This window comes from Pipra filicauda, unplaced genomic scaffold (assembly GCF_003945595.2).
Source record: "Pipra filicauda isolate LSUMZ 115617 unplaced genomic scaffold, ASM394559v2 scaffold306_size1276767_pilon, whole genome shotgun sequence".
In the NCBI taxonomy this organism is placed as follows: domain Eukaryota; kingdom Metazoa; phylum Chordata; class Aves; order Passeriformes; family Pipridae; genus Pipra; species Pipra filicauda.
In genome coordinates, this window is record NW_024104428.1 from 1,014,785 (window position 1) to 1,034,418 (window position 19,634).

Genomic DNA, 19,634 nt, shown 5'->3' on the forward strand with positions numbered 1-19,634 from the left:
CAGACAGCCCAGGCATGAGGGCCTGGATGCTGTCTTCTCCTACAGCAGTCCCAGCAAAGGAAGGAGCTGGAAAGTTTGTACACTTATCTCCAAGATGGCTTGGTGTCCCCTTCTTCCCTCTGGGATGCAAGACTCCATGAGAGTCCTTTATTGGGTCAACAGGTTTTGGTTTTTTTGCAGATGGCTGTGGTGCCCCTGCTCTGTACTTTCTTCAGACCCAGCCAGCCTTGCTCTGTCCCCATGTTCCAGTGACAGGTTTTGTGATGAAGACCCATTTCCTTTTGGAGAAGATGCTCTTTGGGCACAGGTGCTCTCAAGAACATGAAAAGAACTTCCTGAGCAAAGGGTAGCCAAAGGCAAGTGCAGTGACTTAAATGGGACACCAATACTCCATTACCAGCTCTGCCACTGCTTTTTTAGCCTGCATACCACATAGATTTTGTCAAGATGTCTAAAACAAGTAGCAATTTGATACTTTTGTGTCACAGTGCAAAAAGAATTGTTTTTTTTCCTTATTCCTGGAGAGGAATAACGCCACTTCCACCCACAGTGGGAGATGTGTACTTCAAGGACCTCAAATATGTCACAATGAACAGAGTGTGAAATGGGTGGGTACCTAACCTGAGAGACAGGAACACTTGTTATGAAAACCCTAAACCCCTTGTTTAGTAATTCAAAGCCACTTCATTCCATCGAAAGCAAACATACAATTTCAAGGATTCATTGCAAGAGTTATACAGAACAGTAAAAAGCCCCTCTGCAAGTACTCAGTCCTCCTTAAGTGTCCAGCTCCACTCCTCCAAGTTACATCTGCCTCTATAGACCAGCTAAGTTGTCTTGAGCTCTCCATTCCCGTCCAGTTCCATCAGCTGGTTTCCTGTGATGTTGCCCTTCTTGCTTTTTCTGTATTTGCAGTACCAGCAGGAGACAGCAAGGGCCAGGAGAAGGATCAGAACCAGTGGCAAGCACAGGATGAAGTTCAGCAGTGATGGGGATGAGCAGATCCTAGACATAACAGTTGACTCTGGGGGAAAAAGAAGAAAGAAAAAGTGAGGCCTCAAGCTAGCCTGAGTTTCTCCTGCTGCTTCTGTAAGTTATCTTCTTAAACACTTTCCCTCAGTCTTCAACATCCCAACAGAAACAGCATGGTTCTTCAGCCAACCCATTCAATACTTAGTAAGGAAAAGCCACACACCCTTCACCGCACCGGGTCCCTGCCTGACACCAGTGACAGCGGGGTGAGGTAGAGGTCTGTCAGAGGCTGCACCACCAAACAAGAAGAGACAAGAGGAAAGCAAAAGAAACCAGATCAAGAGGTCCCTGTCCCGCCCAGAGACCTGCCCCTGTCTCTGCTATCCTATTTTAGCCACACTGGGCTGCAGGCAGCTGTGAGCACCATCCTCGTCCTTGGCAGCTCCTGCAGAACAGCTCCCCAGTAAAGTGGAGGCTGCCTGTACTGCTGGTGGACCTGTTGGGTGCTTCAAAAAAACATTTTTAATTAGTCCCATACTGGCTGAAAAGCTTTTATTTGCAGCATCTCCATTTTTGTCCTGGGCCCCTTACAGCCACCCATTAATCCTTGCTCCTCACTTGACACAGAGCTCCAACACCACGGACTGACCTCAGATCCATCTGGCCTGTCCTGAAGGGTCATGCCAACTCCTTTGGGCCTGTTTTATCCATCTCAAAGTGTTGTTCCTCAATTCTCTTTACCCAAGACCCACGTGCAGATGTTTTACTTCTGTTCTGCTTAGCATGTGGCTCTGCTGATTTGAAGCTGTCCGTGGGGGACCCACACAGCCTGGCGGGCCGGGTGGGAACCAACCTGGAGGCTACTTCTTGCTGTGAAACTGGCTTTTACCCCTCCACCTCTGAAGCTCTGTGCCCCATCCATACAGGCAGAAGTAGCATTTACTCTCCCATAGGACAGGGAGAAGTCTCCACTACATGAATGCCTCTATAGCACTAGGGAAATATCCTAAATGGCACCATCAGGGATCAGACCTGAACTTACTCCTGGTTACACATGGCTGTCATTACCACTTGTAAAATTCCAAAACATTTAAATTCGTGAGCCAGAGGGGCACATCAAGATACCTGCATCACTAGAGGAATGCACAAGCACACGCACACGGCCACCCTGCCAAAAAAAAGAATGACATAAAAAAAGAGAGAGGGAGAAAGAAAAAAACACCCAGATAATCTCTTGCATTTTGTGAAAACCATGAAAACCACTTGGCAAAAACACTCATGTGAAAACTGGGGGAGAATTTACCAGCAGCTACTGAGCAATTTTAGCAATGGTTACTCCACCAGTAATGGGTAACAAGAGGCAGAGGGAACTGATGAAGGAGAAATCTGAGTGCTAGAGGGAGCCGTGATGGACAACAGCACTAACTCAACATTGGGGGGATGAAGTGCTGTCAGTCCCTCTCTGTGCAATTAAATCTGGATTAGCTCTGCTGTAGGTGCAGTCACGAGAGTAGGCTCCATGCCTGCCTGTGCCAGGAGCAGGCACAAGGGAGGGCTCCACAGGATCACCCTTTCCACGCTGGTCGGCACTGGGAATTGCTGCAGAAGCTATAACCCCATGAAGGCAGCCAGGCTGGCTTCAGGCACAGCAGATCCAGAGCTGAAGGCATGAGAAGAACTGCAGGATCCTCTCAGCTGGGTACAGCATGATTGATTTCACAGTTTATATTTTTTCCTCCACTTGGGTCATCCAAGCCTCCTATTTCCCCAAAGAGCAACATGAGTACTTTTTTCCTGCCTGTTACCTCCCTAAAAACACTGTGTGCACCTGACTGAAACCTTTGCTTTCATTTATTTAAACTTCTGCATGCAGAATTCATCTCCATCTTTGCACCCAGCACGCACTCCAGCTCACCCCAGAGGGAAGAGAGGCTACTTTTAGAGACCTCACTGGAGACAGGCTTGCTAGAAAACTCAAACCCAGGCTTTTTTCCCCAGAACAGGAATTTGTGACCATGGTCCTGTAGACAGCCCACAAGCCATAAAACATTGCAGACAAAAAGTGTACTCGGTGGCAACCTCTGGACCCACATGCTTCACAGTCAGAGCTCTTGATATCTCACCTGATCACCACTTCCAACGTTTACAATGCCAAACCCTTTGGTTTCAGCCCTGGCAAAAGAGCAGGACTGGGATGTCATTGCCTCCCCTACCAGGCCCATAGCACGTGTCACTTGAGGGGCTCCCAACCCAACTCTGGTGATCTCCCCAGCACTGAGCCCCTCAGCAATCCCTTAGCAAGCCCTCCTGGCTTTGCTGCATGTCTGCCACTGCAGCCAGCAGAGAGCTGACATCACCCTCCCCACACACCCCAGCGTGGCTACGGGGAACACGAACAGCGCCGGGCGAGCAGCCCCTGTCACCCAGCAGCGTTACCTGGCGGGATGGTGCTGAGCTGGGTGTACCCTGAGCGTGCCGAGGCTTGCAGAGCCCAGTCCTGCCCCTCGCCCTGCTGCTGCCACTCCTGCACCTGGCAGTAATAGAGCCCAGCATCGCTGCTCTCCACGCGGGTCAGCGTCAGGCTGAAGTCACCGGGCGCGGGGCGGCGGAGGTACAGCCTCCCGGCCCGGCCCTCCTGGGGGAGCTGGATGGTGCCGTCGTGGTGGAGGGCGACCAGGGGACTGTCGAGGCCGCTCTTCTTCACCTGGAACCAGGTGGCTGAGAGGTGGGTGCCGGGCAGGCGGGCCCCCTGCAGCAGGCAGGGCAGCGTCACCTCCTCGCCCTCCCTCGCCGAGAGGCTGCGGTTGGTTTTGTCCGCCTGCAGCTCGCGCTCTGCGGGAGGGTGCAAGCAGAAAGATGTTGTGGTGTTGCACACTGCCATAGAAATACTTCCGCCTGTGCCCACAGGCTGATGGAAACCTTCTGGAGCAAAGCATGGGGGATTGGGATGGCCTCTTGCAAGGGCCTCTGCAGGACACCCCCAGTCTCCTGTGACTCCTTCTCCCTGGGGTGTCACCCTCCCTGTCGTCTCTGCCCCCCACCCCGTTCACAACCCTCTGCTGTAATTCTTCCCACCCGCTCCAAATAAGTGATAAGGCATCCTTTGGACCAAAAGCTTTTTAGGAAGCTGGAATTCTGATCCACTCTATCTATGGCTGCGACCCATAAACAAAGTGAGGCTGAGAGAAGGAAGAACTGAGCCAGGGAGACCCATCATGTACTCCAGCAGTGCAGTGATTAAGGCGGGAGCAGCTAAACCCTCAGACTTGTTTCTCAGTAGCAATGTGCTGTAGGGTGAGTAAAATCCAGTGTCTCGCTTCAGGATGCTTCAGGAGCACCAGGAAAGGGCAGATTCTCTATTCACAGTGTTGTACAACCAATCAACTGCATCATACGTTGGAGGGAAAAGAAAATGCTACAGCTCGCTCTGTTATGAAGCATTTGACTTCATCTGCCCGTGGCAAAAATAGCAGCTGGGTTGGTTTGGGAGGACGTGGTAAATCTTCCTAATTCCCTATTTCCCTTTGAGAGGCACTGACAACTCCTGCATCCCTGAGTCTCAGATCCAAAGCAGGAGCCGCTGCTTCTAAGCCCTGCCAGCTTAGGAGAGTCCTGTCAAGGGGCCTGTCATAAGTTGATCCAGCCTTCTCCAGGAGCACCTATACAAGAGATAACCACCTGCTCACCTGGGAGCTTGAACTCCAGTGTGGTCCTTCCCGATGTTCCCTCTCCGAGTTTGTACCAGCCATCCACCAGCCAGAGCCACTCCTCTACCACACAGTAGTACCTGCCCCGGTCCCCGAGGTTCGCAGACAGAATCTGGAGCCAGAAGACGTTGCTGGACACCCTCTGGCTCAGGAAACGGGACTTTTGGGCAGGAGAGCTGAATTCAGGCCCGTATTCCAGTATGCCGCCGTAGTTGGCCCTGATGATTTGCAGGGGGGTCCCATCTGCCAGAGGAGGCAGGAGGTACCAGGTAACAGTGAGCTGTGAATTATTCTGGGCAAACACAATCCGGCACTCGATGGCTGTGTCAGCACTGCTGGCAACCTCCACGGAACTGTCTTCCGTGGAAACCCGAAGCTTGCTTTCTAAAATGGAGAAACAAAATAATAATAATGCTGGCTGCAGCTGCCGATACAGGGATGCTGTCAAGGAGAGGAACAGGGCTGTCCTGAGAAAAACACGCCGAAAGAGGAGGGAGGAAGAGGGTGTGCAGAGGACAAAGACTCATTAGGGGATGCTGGAGCAGAGGGCGGGGGAAGGAGGGAAAGAGCAAATCCACACACCCTTGCTTGAACAATGGCAGGGAATCATAGCTGGGTGTAACTGGGCAGGAGAGTAGCAGATGAGGTGCCTTGGAGACCACAGAGAGGGAATGGGGGATGGAGGCAGCCACTGTGTTGGAGCTTGGAGGCAAAGCCTCTGTCTGAAGCAAATGTGTCTGTCTACCACTGCTTCCATCAGCAGGCTCACATATACGTGACAAAACCAGCCCACAGCTTTGGAGAATGTGAACAAGTGTCTTTCACAACAGAGAGACAACAGAGCCTGTGTGGGTTTCATATGTTTGCTGTGGTTATTAATCCAAAACCACATGACAGAGTCCTGCACATCCGCTGTGATTATACCCAGCGATTGTTCAGCTGAGCACTGCTCAGTTCAGGAGAGCAGAGCTGTGGTGCTGCCTGCAGCTCTGCCCCCAGGCAGCCTGCACTGTTGTTCCCTATGTGCCTGTACTGCTCCTGGTCTGAGGGACCCTCTTCCCACAGCACATCACCTGTTGCTGGTACCTTTCCATCTCCTCCAGCAGTGGAAAGGTTGCAAACTGGTATCTTTAAAGATCCTCCAACCTCCTACATTTCCCCTCAATCCTGCCCCGGCTGTCAGGGGAAGGAGTATACAGAGCTATCTGCCTTGGATAGGTAGAAATTACTCAGCATGAGACACCATCAGGGCTTTAAGAGACTGTAGGCTGAGTTTCCATTCTCAGGGCTTACCTTGCATACAAGCTGAGCAGTTGGCCGTGGAGGCTGGGGACAACTGAGCTCCCTTAAGCTCAGCCCCTGGGTACTGGTTTGGGGACAGGCTGCAGAGAACACACTGAGATGCTCCCTCAGAGTGTCTCAGACCCCTGCCCTTAGCCACAGGCTCAGCAGGGTGCTCTCCTCCACAGCATCTTCCCAAGGGATGCAACAGTAGCAGGTTATGGAGAGGGCTTTGGACCAGGAGGGAGCTGTGGCTTCTCCTACAGGGGCCGATGGAGAAAAGGGGCACCACAGGAGAAAGCTTGAGCATTTCCCCTTCCTTCAAGCATTTCTTCTCAAAACCCAAGCAATCCACTTCAGAGGCCTTCACTGCCTCTCCAGACTGGTCAACGCAAGATATCCCAACTGATGGCTCTTGACATTCCTGTAAATTGCCTCTGCCTCTATGTCAAATTTGCCAGCAAAATTTTCCTGTTCATATCCACTTATGCTGCTCTTTTTCTTTGTACTCTATTGCTCTTCTTTCTCTCTACAGACAGGCACATTGGCACCAAAAGGTTGACAGTTTCCTCCACAGAGGGACTTGCACAAGTCCCACAGCAACACTCACAAGGAGGTCAGGGAGGTGGCTGCTCCCAAGGGATCAACAAAGTGCTGTCCCGCATTTCACAGCACATATTTGCTGCTGTAAAGAAACAGGTATGGGCAAGAAGCAGAAGAGAGGGGAAAGCAATCACTCTAATTAGGAAGCTGTGCAAATTCATCGGATCCACCACACAGAGATCACACAGACTTGAGCTCACTTAGGAACTATATGCAAGTTGATGTCTTCCAGCCTCAGTACTTAAAAGCATACCCATCCCAGAGCCAGCTCTGTGGAAGCACGACTCTTCAGAGGGGAACACTGGACATACTCAAAAGCTGCTTGGAGACACTCTCGGGCAGCCTGTTCTAGGTGGCCCTGCTTGAGCAAGGGGTTGGACCAGGTGACCTCTAGAGGTCCCTACCAAGCTCTGCCATCCTGTGTTTCTGCGACAGGTGAACTGATCACACTGGAAAAAATAAGACACTTAACTTCAGCTGCTCAGTACCAAGGCATACTACTCAGCCAGTCAGCAAAGTGCCAGGGGAGGAGGGGGTAGGGGGGCTCTTGCTGGAGTATGGCCCAGCCTGACACCTGCTGGGGCAGAAAATGCTCCAGAAAAGGAAAAGCTACTAGAGCTTGGAGAGGAGCCACGGGAACTGCTGCCTTGAGCACTTGATTTTGATGAGTAAAATTGCTGTTATGCTCTCAGAGATCACCTCAAGAGGAATCAGAGCACTTGCTGCAAAGCCCCTTTTTTTCAGCTCCAGGTCTCCTCTCTCTGTTGCTGAAGATCAATTACCAAAAGGGCAGAGCAGCTGCCTGCCTCTTCCTTTCCCACACAAAGCCATGGTGCTGTTTTCCCTTTCATTTTCAATCTAATTAACCAAGCTGAGCATCTCGCTGCCTGTCTCCCCACGAACCCTGCCTGCTGACACCACGCTTCCTGCCCAGCCCAGGAGCAGTGGAGCATGCAGAAGGGCATGGACACTGCAGTGACCCATGTGGGCAGCTGGCTGGAGGGACAGAAGATGGAAAGGCCCCTGCAGCTCACTCCAGAGACAGGGGAACCTACCGCAGGCAGCTGCACTGAGAGGCTGATGGGAGCATCTGCCTGCCCAGGGAACTAATTATGGGACCCACACAAAAAATCAGAAATGGAAAAGACCTGTTCTTCTTCCCTGCCTGTTGTAACACTTCATGTACATCCCTCCTGTCTGAAGCTGACCCACAGACCAGATCCACAGGGGCATGTAAACTCCTAAAGCACTAAGTGACACCAAGCACTAAATGAAGTGTAGAAGCAGAAGTCAAGACCTCCAGTATCTCTGCAGGCTCCAGCTATAAGATTTTGTATGTGAAGAAACAGGCTGGTGATTTTCATGATTTGCAGCTTAATTTTCTGCAGCTCTGCCTCACCCTATTGCTGCTAGAGTCGGCTTCCTTCCCAGGCTTCTCTCCCTTCCCAAATATCCTTCACTGGCTCATTGCTGCTTTCTGAGAGAGACAGTACTAGACCCAGCAGCCACCTCCCACTGTGCACCACCCTCTCCCAGTTCCCACCATCTTCAGAGCGCTGCAGCATCCAGCAACAGCTGCAATACATTTGGAGCCAAATGGTGTAATATCTTCACGGTGTCGCTGCTACCATCTCCTCTGTGTAGATGCTCCACAATTACACCTGCTCATCTTAATGCCATTTACACCAGAGATGTATGCTCATACATGCTGTTTATTCTCATCCTTAGCCTGCAGCCCCCACCCTGCCCCAGATGGCTGTGGCTCAGCCAGCTGAGCAGCCCAGCACCCAGCTCCACAGGGGGCAAGGAAAGAGCAGCAGTGGAGCAGGAGAACACCACAGAAATGAGCCTGAACAGGGAAGGAAATGTGTTAGCTTATGCTACAGCAAACCCATCAGTTAAAAAACATGGAAAGCACATAATTTCAGTTCACTGGGTTGTGATTCCAAAAATCCAAGGATTTAGAAGGAGCACTTGATGCGTGAAAAAAGAGTAAGAACACCCCCCCCCTTTTGCTGGCAGAACAGAAGTGAGTTAAAAAAAAATAAACCAAGCTGTATTCTCACACCTGTCCCCTCAGGCTAAGAGTTTTTGGCCAGGACAAACCCTTCAATTCCTCCAGCAGCCCCATCCATGAGCAGAGCAAGCTGACAGTGTGGTGCTACCAGGGGTGGCAGGGAGCAGGCACGTGGCAGGCTGAGGTCTGTCTGCAGCATCTCTCTTCCACAAGAGGATGAGGCTCCCAGAGTGATGCTGGAAGGCACAGTGGCAGTACAGGCCCTGCCTGCAGTGGTGGCCTTAAAAGGGAACCCTGGGCAGGGCCTCTCAGCTGCGCAGCCCACCCGTGCTCGGGAGGAGACACCTCCCCACAGAGCCCCTGGCACCTTGTGGCTCAGTGCTGGCTCCCAGCCCATCAGAGAGCCCTGGTGCTTTCTCAGCACACTTCAAATACACTGGGGGAAGCCCGGGGAACACAGACACCCCAGCAGCTTTGGGGGCCAGTCTCTCTTCACTGTCCTTCAGAAGCCCAGACCATGGGGGGGTACCTCATACCCTCCAACATTTAACTGGGCTTCTCTAGGGGCACTACTTCTTTCCAGAAACAAGGCTTAAAATCCTAGTGGCAGGGCTGATCCCTAGATGCTTGGCATAATCTGCAAATAGATTTTGCCATTTGCCAATGGCAAATTTACCTCCAAGGTTGCTGTCAGGTGCTGAGCAAGCAAGAGAGCAGGCAGCACCACCTCTTGCAGCCCTGGGAGGTGACCCCGCTGGGGACACCCCAGACATCACTGGTCCTGATTGCCCTGGCCATCTTTGTTCATTCAAAACTGCAGAAGGAGAGACCTCTGATGAAGACACTGCTTACCTGGCAGCACCACCTTTATCCCCACAGGATTGGAGCTGGTGGTGGCCGCTGGCTGCCCCAGGGGCAGGACGTTCCTCCTCCAGACCTCCACCTCACACTGGTACGTCCCCTCGTCGGCAGCCACGGCACTGTGGATGTGCAGCCTGAAGGAGGTGTCAGCCTTCATCAGCTGGGCTTTCTCCTTGAAGCGTGACTGCGCTGCCACCCAGGCCACAGTGCCATTGGGAAAGACCTGGACCAGCTCATGGTAGGGGCTGGTGGGTGGGCTGGGCTGGAAGAGCCACCGCACGGATGCCGGCACCTCCTCAAGGGTGTAGTTGGCGCTCACTTGGCAGACGAGTTCAAAACTTTGCCCATACGTGACTGTGGCAATTCGGCTCCTCAGCGTGGCACACAGACCGAGACCTGCTCGGGAGGAGAGAGCCCTTGGCACCTGGACAGAAATCCTGCCCTGTGCCATCTTCCCACCACCCTTCCCACGCTGCCCCAGGCACCACAACCCCACAGAGGCCAGCAGTCCTGCTGCTGCTCTCCCAGTGCCACTCTCACTTAGGTGCTCTCTGCTCTTCCAGCCCCGTGTGGCCCTCTCCTATCCAACTCCCACTCTCCCAGTCCCTTGGACAACCCTGAGTACCCTCTTTTCCAGGGTGCCCGGTCCCACACTGTGGCAAGGAGTCAGGGATCCTCAACTGGTGCTACTGTCCTGTTTGCCGCTTCCTTACACCTTCCACAAAACCTGAACAACTCCCGTGGCCCGACCCATCCTCCCAGGCACCCAAGCCCAGCAACAAGAAAGGGAAAACAGCCTAAACCACAGCCAAAATCTGTCTCTCCATAAAGGCACCCATTCCAGCAATGCATGGGCATTGCACACCAGGGAGGTTAGCAGCTCTGCACTCAGACAAGAGGGCAGGAGAAGCAATCAGATGCCAGCACCAGGGGTGTGTCTCTGACAAAGGCCACCAGACAACTCAGCAAGTGCCTTTGTTGAGCTTAATTACTGTAAGTAATTATGCTGCTAGAACAGATATTTTTTATTTCAAGGTAAGGAGACAGTCAGAAGACCTGCTGAACAAGCCACTGCCATTCAGGTGTCCAGCCAAAATCCCTGCTGTGTCCCACTTTTCTCCCCCAAAACACCTCATGGAAGACTCCAGCATCCTGGCAGAAATGGGGAATCTGAAGGACTCCAGGGACAAGTGATCAGCCCTGCAGCAGCAGCAGATCTCAGGGCACAGCAGGCCTATGTCCTACTGATGTGTCCACCTGCTTCTCCAGCCTTGCCTCCAATCCAGAAACAAGGGTGACCCAACTTACCCATGGAGCTGACTGTCACTGCTGCCTCCCCTTGCTCTGTCCAGCTTTGGCCTCGGGACCACTCTGTTGCTTCACATCTGTACTTCCCACCATCGTCCTCATCCAGTGTGCTGGGGATCACCAGGGTGAAGGTGCCAGAGCTTGCTTTCTCCAGCCGGAGGCCCCCCCGAGTCCTGCCGTCCTGGTAGGCGCTCCCCAGCCTCAGGCTGCCATCCTGCTCCATGGTGGCCACCAGCACCCCGGGATCCGGGCGCTGTGGGGGCAGGTGCCACCACTGCACAGACACGGGGCTGGTGGCTCCTTGCACCTCACAGAGGAGGATCAGGGAGTCTCCTGCCGTGACCTGCGGCGTGCTGGTGGACACGGACAGGCGCATGCGGCTCTCTGCAAACAACAGTCAGCGCGTTGGAGGGGATGTTGTTGTGCTCCTCAGAGAAAGCCAGAGGTACTGTGGCATTAAATTGAAAGACTAGCAAAGCCTTGACATTGGAAAAGGAAAGGAATTGAGGAATTGAAATTTTCAACCAGCCTTTCCCTACGAATTTGGAGAAATCCTTGTGTGGTTTGGGGTTTTTTATTTGTTTGTTTTTTCCCAGTTTAACATTGTTCTTGGGACACGAATGCATAAAGAAATACTTAAGAAATGGAGTCCCAGCAGGCAGCTCTTGCTACATGACAATAATCATCATCTAGCTATGACAAGGAAACCATGAGTCTCCTACACATCTTTCTCAGAGTGGTCTCTCACAAGCCATCCTTCCACAACAGGGAGAGAACCCTGATGGAAATGGCAGTGAACCCCCTCTCCAGAAGCACCTGCTCTGCAGGGTCATCCTCTGATACTAAGGAGTAGCAACAGGCATTGCTTACAATTTTCTGTAGCAAAGACACAGGAGGACCCAGACTGCCCAGGATTCTACCTATTTGCCCCAAAAATTACTGCAAAGAGACTGAGCTAAAGGTTTACACTTTGTTGACAGCTGCTGCATCTGTCATGCTAATGTTTGCCAGAGCAAATGCTTTTCCCATTATCTACCAAAAACTATTGCATATTTGGACTCTTGCTGCCCCTGCCAAGATGAGCCCAGACTTAGAGCGTTCCCCAGCCAAGGATCCTACAGACTTTACCCAGAAGAGCAGCCATTAGGATTTACTGACCTATTGGCTTCATGTTGACTTGGATGCCTGATGACAGGTTGGTTTGGATGCCGTGCAAGTCTCCAGGAGTCTTCATTTCTGACACAGAGCAGCGATATGTACCATTGTCCCTCAGCCCCACCTCAGAGATGGTGAGAGCATAAATTGTGTTGCTTGGCTTGAGTGCTCGGAGCTGCCCCAGTTTGGCTCTCTCCTCATATTCTTCCTCCCAAGTCAATACCCCATGGGGGTCAACCCTGGCCACTTCCATGTTATTGAGGAGCCAAATCACTTGGAAGTGCCTGCTGCCGCTCTTCTGAGCTTCCACCGTGCAATTCAGCTGCAAAGTATCCCCTTCAGAAAGGGAGTTTTCAGTAGCAGCAATGTCCACAGAGAGGTCTCTGCCTGTTGACAGCCAAAAGCAAAGAGAGTGATGAGTGGCTCTTCCCATGCTTCCCTCCCACCTGGCAGCACCAACAGCCTTGCAAAGAGCAACAGGAGGGAATTCTCCATTGAAACATTTTCTTTCATTAGAAAAGTGATCAGGATAGAAAACGTTGTCCATGGGGAGATTACAACCCTGGAGATGGTTGCCAGTTCCAGGCACTAAGCAGCAGTTGCAGGTGGAAGAAGTGCCAGAGCCCTGAGGAGCTGAGTTCCCCCCTTCAGAGTGTCACTGTGGTGCCCTGCAAGTCTAAAAGCAAGGGCAAGGCTGTAGTTTGGAAGCAGAACAGAGCACCTCCCAGACCACAGTTGGAAGGGCTCAAATAGCGTATAGAAAGCAGAGTACCCAGAATGAATTTAAACACTGGTTCATAAACAGTTTGCAAACACGAATCACAGCTGCTGGAGATATGTTTGGCATTCCTAAATATTTGCTGGAGAGTTTATAGAAACCAATGAAGCTGTTAACTGCGGTCAGAGTGGTTGCTGGCTCCCAGCGTGATGGGGTGCTCAGTCCTGCAGCCTGGGCTCCCCCACTGGGTGCTAGAGGGCCCTGCAGAGCTGATGGAAGGCTTGAACACCTGCTGCAGTTCCTCCATGGCAATACCAGCAGGTCCAGTAGAGCCACCATAATGCCCTCTTACCGCTATCGCCTGCCTTCTACCCTGAACAGACACCACATGATAAATACCAAGCTCTGACAAGGTTTCTCTAAATGATCCTGTGACACTGGTACCTGAAGCCACACCCTACCAGTGTGCCTCTTCAACAAGCAGATGCAGGGAAGCTCACTGACTGCCATTGCTCCCCAGGCAGCAGCAGACCTGGAAAGCCTTTGCTGCAAACACTGTGCAATAAGAGGAATAAAACTTCGCTAGTCAGCCAGGTTTCAGGAAACAGACTCTGACAAGGGGAGACCACACTTCCCTCCCCCAGTACCTTGCTCCCCTGAGCCCCATACAGGGTGCTTGGTTCTTACCCAGCCGTTTCTTTGGTTTCCTGCTCTGACTCACCACCTTCCCATGAGACACAGGTTCCCCTCACCACCCTGGCTCTGTAGCCTTCTCCATCTGCCCTGAGCCACGGGGACAGGGTACACCACCTCCCCAGGCACCTTTTCAGTGGGAGACTTGCTCCTATTTTACTGCCTGCTGTTGCATGTGTTGAAGGACATCAACTAGACACAGTCTTGTCTTGGCTGCTTTGAAGTAAAACTTACTGGTGGGGAAAGAGATTTTCCCTTCCTCTGGGTGCAGCTACTCACACACTCCCAGGGGTAGAGCAGGGTGAGGGACCTCAGACAACAAAGGGCTTGTGGTAGGAGGGATGTCAGGCAGGGTGCTCAGAAGAATGGCCTAACAAACAGCAGCACCAGTTGCTCTGGAAACTGGCAAACTGGTGCCTGCATGGACAGACAAGCCACGCCCAACAGACACTGGAGCTGTGCAGCACATGCAGTACATCCCCACGTCCCTCTGCCCCTGTGGCTGATGAGCAGCTCACTGTGGTGTACTTTAAGGCCACAAGACCCTGGAGGCAGTCTAACAACACAGTTTTTTGCACCCTGGAGCTTAACACTGCCAAGGAGCCAGACTGCTGCAGGCACACTCTGCTCTCTCTGCTAACACCTCACATGGCTCTGCGAGACTGCGTGATTTGTTTGAGATTTGGCTGCATGAACATCCAAAGTGTGAAGCACCAACAGCTCCTGAACCAGGGGCTGCAGTGGCCCTGAGCCAAGCCCAGCCCACTCCCTCAGAGCCCAGCAAAGGCGGCCAGACCTACCAGCTTGTCCCTGGGCTGTGACAGAGGCAGCAAGTGAAGGGCTCTGAAGCTGCTGCAGTAGAGCCTTGAATGCACGAGGGAGTTGGAGCCAACACGTGAGTTTGCAAGAGCCTTACCCTGGCTCATGACTGTCAGCGATGTCCTCTCTGTCTGCTTGCGGGAGATATCCTTCCAAGTCTTGTCAGGATCCTCAATCCACTCGGCTGCCTCACAGTACAGCTGCCCTTGGTCAGATGGCTTCACTCCCCCAAGGAAGAGCTTGTACGTGGTGTTCCCAACCTTGTTCAGCCTCACGTCCCCCACCAGAAACCTCTGCACGTAAGAGGGCCCTGGCTTCAGGATGAAGTCCTTGGAGAGGGTGAGGACCTCCTCAGCTTGGTGCTCTCCTGCTCCCCGAAGGTGGTACCAGCCAACTGAGAGATGCGTGTGCTGGGTGGTGGACTTGGACACCTCACAGGTGAGCTCCACCGCATCCCCTTCAGTGAGGGTGAGGACCTGGGGTGCCATGGAAGCTGAGAGGGTGTCTGCAATCACTGAGCATGGGGGAGAAATACACAATCATAGAATATCCTGAGTTGAAAGTGACCCATGAGAATTGATGAGTCCAGCTCCTGGCCCTGCATAGGACAACCCCAAAAAAACCACAGCCAGGCCCTAAGGGATCTGACAGCACATGAGAGACATTTTTTGTAGCTGACTGACAAGGCTTCCGTCAGCTTATGTTGAGGTGTGACATGGCTAAAACCTCAACAGGGAAGAAAGAAAAGTGAATCTTTTGCAGTACACTCTACAGTCAAACTACAGCCAGCATTAATTAGGCAACCCCAAGGAGAGTAAAGTCTATGCCCTCACTATCCCAAATGCAGACTGGTGCAACACCAAGATAAAGGAGAAGATAGGGCTGAACACCAAGTGCAAGTATCATATAGACTGTGTGGGCTCACAGTAAGGCCTTTCCTTTTGCCTCTCCACCCCATTGCCTTCCCTCACCCAGTGCTCTGCAAGAGCTGCTACCTTCCTCCATCTGCGGGTATCTCACTTGGGTCAATTCCCATAATCTGGTCTGGGAGGACACCAACACATAACGCACAGAACCCGAAAACTCCTGCCCTCCTAAATGTTTAGCTGTGAAATGCCGAGTCTGCATCAGGAGCTGAAGTTAAAGTCAGGCCATGGGAGAGCAGAGGCTTCCTCTTCCTTCCCTTGCCCTGGCTGGGAGGCAATAGCCAGAGAACCTGCAAGGGGATATCTGGGCATCCCTCCCTTAGCAATCCCACAGCAGAGAGAGAAGGAAAATTTGTGTCCACCAGCCCCGCTAATCACCCCTTCCCCCAGCTGCCCCTCTGACAGAGACGCAGAGGCGAGCACTTCTCAGTGCAAACGTGGGGGCACAGCAGGAACCCACCAGTACCCCTGCCCAGCAGGGAGCAGGGGCTCTCCTCCGGGACCCACCTGAGAGGTTCATCTTGGCGCTGTAGCTCCCGAAGTACCTCTCGTCGGTGTTGGGCGTGTGGCACTCGTACTCGCCGGCGTCGCGGTCCTGCAGCTCCGTGATGTGCAGCAGGACGGCGTCCCCCTGCACCCGCTCCACGTAGATCCCGCGGCCGCGCACGCGCTGGGTGTAGATGGCGTAGGGGAACGAGGGGTCGACGGTGCTGACGATCTGCACCTCCCGCTCGGGGGCCGAGGGCAGGTAGATGGACCACTGGAAGTTCTGCTCCGCCGGGCCCTGGTAGCCGCTCACCTTGCACCACAGCGTGACGTGGGAGCCCCTCACGCGGTGGAGGGGTCCCTGCTGCACGGTCACCACGCGCTGGGCAGGGGTCAGACCTGCGGTCAGCAAGCAGGCAGCACACAGGGTGTTTGCAGGGGTACGTGCCACCCGAGGGGGGCTGCACACCCAAAATGACAGTGGCTCTGGGCACACAAGGGACCATAGCACCGAAAAGAATTGCTGTGCAGCCTCGTTCTTTGAAGCACAGAGTCCAAGGGACTTGACACCCCTTGCGACTTCAACAGACCCCGAACTTCTCTCCTAGCACACTGGGGGTCACACAACAGAGACCACGGGATCGTGGCCAGAGGGCTGCCAGGCCTGTTCATGCCTGAAGAGCATTTCTCAGCCAGCATTGCAGAGGGAGCAGCAACCAGGCTGAGATCCCTGGAGGAAGCTTGTGGTGTGTTAAAGTTAAGAGGGCCAGGTGCTCAGGTCCTGCACAAACCATGAGGGAAAGGGAGCAAGTGCCAGAGCTGACCATTGCCAGAGAAGCAGTTGCAATGCAGAAGTCAAGGGACATGGAACAGTGGAGGTAAGCAGCAGGCTGGATACTGCAGAGGTGCTCCACAGGCAGAAACTGGGGAGAGCACAGGAGAGGGGGCCAGCAAGAGCTCCACTGAAGGCAGGGAACACCGGGGGACATCAAGAGCTCCCTTCATTTCTGCTTACAGAGGGTTTGGAGAGGTGGTGGCCACACATGGACCACATATGGCCACACATAGCTCCCGGAGGTGACACTCATTCTATTCTGATTCTCGGCATGCACACTAAGCAAAATGCCCATTGGATGTGGATACAGAGTCAAAACACAACTGTGGCGGCCTGAGAAGAGAGCTGGTGATGGCACAGCCTTCAGAAATTCTTTTCCAAGGCAAGAGGGGGTGAAGTAACCCTCCCACACTTCCAGCAGCCACTCAACAGGGATGTGTATGTCCCTCACCGAAACCCTGCTAGGGTTGGGGCTGTCATTTTGGAGTGAAACTGCAGTGCAAAAGGGAGCACAGGCCGATGAGCCTCTTCCCACAGCCACCGAGCCAGAGCAGCGCTGGCTGAGCCACCCGCCTGCACCAAGGGGGTGCTCTGCTTTCCCCACAACTGCCCCAAGAAAGCTCCTACCACCGGGCAGGGCACTCACCCAGGACGAGGAGGAAGAGGAAGGCAGCCGCCAGGCACTGTGCCAGCCCCATTGGAATCATCTCTGCTTGGATCCTTTGCCAGAGGGGAGGTGGTGGGTTCTCACGGGCGATGGCAACAGCCACCCCGCTATTCTGAAAGTGGCTGGGAGGAAACTGCCTGTCAGTAGTGGTTTCCTCTACTTAGTGTGGCAGAGAGAGCTTAGGGAGTGCGGTGACACGGCAAAGTGACACCCTCTGGGAGGTGACAGCCAGCGCCCCATCCCCAAGACGCCTGGGCAAGCATGATGCCCAAAGCCCCTTCTGCCACTGTGTCTGTGCCAGGTACCCACTGGTTGTGGGTTTGCTGTCTGACAGCAGCCCCCCTGCCAGCAGCGGGGGCAAGGAGCTGGATTCCAGGGAGGCATGGAGGCAGATTTCTGGGGCTGAAGCTTCTTGCAGCTGTTTATTTCCCATAGCTGCAAGACAGCAGCATGATGCCTTATGTACAGGTTGGGGTGGTACAGTGCTCCTTGGAGATAGTTGATGCAGTTCTGCCTCAGGGTGCAGTAGGGCACCCCAAATGGGGTGTCTCTCCCACAGCACCCCCACCAGCCCATCAGCTGCATGGTCAGGAGACCCTCCACCATAACAGACAGTCCAGCCAGCTTATTGGTTCCTGAAGGATCACCACAGAGCCAGAAATCACCCAGGAATGCTATCCTGTATGCATATTCCATGGGCAGGCACTTGGATGTGGGGGATCCCAGCCCAGCAATGCTTACAAGGGTGATGAGGCTACACAGGAGCTGCTCTGGAGGGGTAAGACCAGGAGGTTCCAGCACAATCCCAGAGGCAAGTGCTGTGGCATCAGCACCACGTGGTCTGGGACACGCTGCTGCTCCTCTTGGCAGGTGCCAGGGACATGGTGGAAGGCTGACAGGGGCACATCCTGGGCAGGGAAAACCCAGTCTCTCAGATATGCAGCCAAACACTGGAGATGAGTTCAATTCAGAGATACTCTCTTTAGTTATTTGTTTGGGGGGGAATGGGTTTGGTTTTTTTGGGGGGAAGGAGGTTGTTTGGTTTGGTTTGGGGCTGTTGGGGTTTTTTTCCCCAGAAAGGCTGGTGGCACAAAGCATTTACCCCTGAGCCATGCTGCTCCCACTGTGCTGCTGGAGGAATTGACTGAGTGACTAAATTAGCTTAGGGATTCACAAGCAAAAACCAACTGTAAAACAACTCCTCTTGCTTGATCCCCGGGGGCTCCTAGAGGGAATGAGATTGGTGTAACGAACCAAAACAAACACAAAGTCCCTCCTTTCCCCATTAAAAAAAAAAATCAACTCGTGTGACATCCTGAAGGGCCAGGAGATGGAGGTAGAGGCCCCTCCCTAGCTGCAAGGCTCAACCCTCCAGTAGCCAACTCCTCATCAGCCTGGGCACACAGCTCCCATAGCACCACACAGCTCTCCAGAAAGCCAAAACCAGACTGGGGGATGGCCTGCTGCAGCAGGCAGAGAGATCCCTGCAGGATCCCACCAGTCCCCTGCCACCCAACCTCATTGCAATTAAGTGGAGCAGAGAAGCACCTGTTTGGGGGGAAGAAGGGGCAATGCAGGGCTGAAACCCATGCACTGACTCCTCAGAGAAGGTGAGCAGGTACAGCAGAGGCTGGCAAGTGGTGGAGTGCCCCAGCACACCTGTTGGTGAGGAGGGCCCAGGCCCTAAGGCAGCAGGACACAGCCAGGCACACAACTGCATGGTAGGCTTCCATTCCCTGCTGCAGGATGGAACCTTCCCACCTCAGAAGGAAAGGGATGAAGAGGTTTGCTTTCCAAGAGCAACCCACTGCCAGGAGTGCCCTGGGGAATGATCCTGTTGACAGTAAGCCAACCCACTCACAGCTTTGGAGGAGGAAAAGCATCAAAAAGCATCTCTGCTGCAGCGACAGAGTAAATGGAAAGGAAACTTGGAGTTCAACCTCAGTGAGCTCCCAACAGTCAGTGTGCAGATAAATACACACTTGGGGACTGTTTAACTCCAAGTTTGCAACTCTAATGATGCATGAGTCGCTGTTTACATTTGCAGTAGAGAAACCAGGGAGAATAGGATTGCCTAGCCCAGCCCTGCCCCTGGCAATGATGATGCTCTGTGGACAAAACCAACAGCTCCCTCTTCCTGGGACTGCACGGTGTAAAACTCACCCTCTTCCTCCCGGTGAAATCAGTGCAAGTAGACATACAGCAGGGCTGTTAACCACATGAGGCAGAGTAAAGGAGGGGGATCAGAGAATCTTTTACAAAGACAGCATTGCCATTAGAAACCACATCAGTGAATCCAAATCCATGGGGAGAAAGATTCCCTTGCCCTGCTTTCCTGGGAATGACACCAGGGAGGAAGTGAGGGGGAAATATGGTTCTTAGGTAGTACAGAGGGTCCCTGCCCATACCTACATGGAGCAGAGGGCTTGCCTCCTCTGAGCCAGGGGGTGCCTGTGCCTGTGCACCTCACTTGGGAAACTGAAGTGCTGCACCAGGCCCATGGGGATTAAACACTACTGACCTCTAGCCTTGGGAAAAGCCTGGCTACTGCCAGCACTGCAGCAGCAGGGCTGCTTCTCAGCACAC

The 19,634-nt window shown here is 53.3% G+C and overlaps 1 protein-coding gene across 1 annotated transcript; it reads right to left on the reverse strand.

The window, feature by feature from the left end:
- Nucleotides 1–447: 447 nt before the first annotated feature.
- CD101 (CD101 molecule) lies at nucleotides 448–17,088 on the reverse strand. The gene is made up of 9 exons (XM_039383368.1): nucleotides 17,028–17,088; nucleotides 15,568–15,945; nucleotides 14,232–14,648; nucleotides 11,908–12,291; nucleotides 10,750–11,133; nucleotides 9,433–9,837; nucleotides 4,659–5,063; nucleotides 3,409–3,804; nucleotides 448–1,024 (listed from the first exon to the last, which is right to left on the reverse strand). Exons 1-9 carry the CDS (start codon nucleotides 17,086–17,088, stop codon nucleotides 828–830), a joined length of 3,027 nt encoding a protein of 1,008 aa, XP_039239302.1. The 3' UTR covers nucleotides 448–827.
- Nucleotides 17,089–19,634: the final 2,546 nt, after the last annotated feature.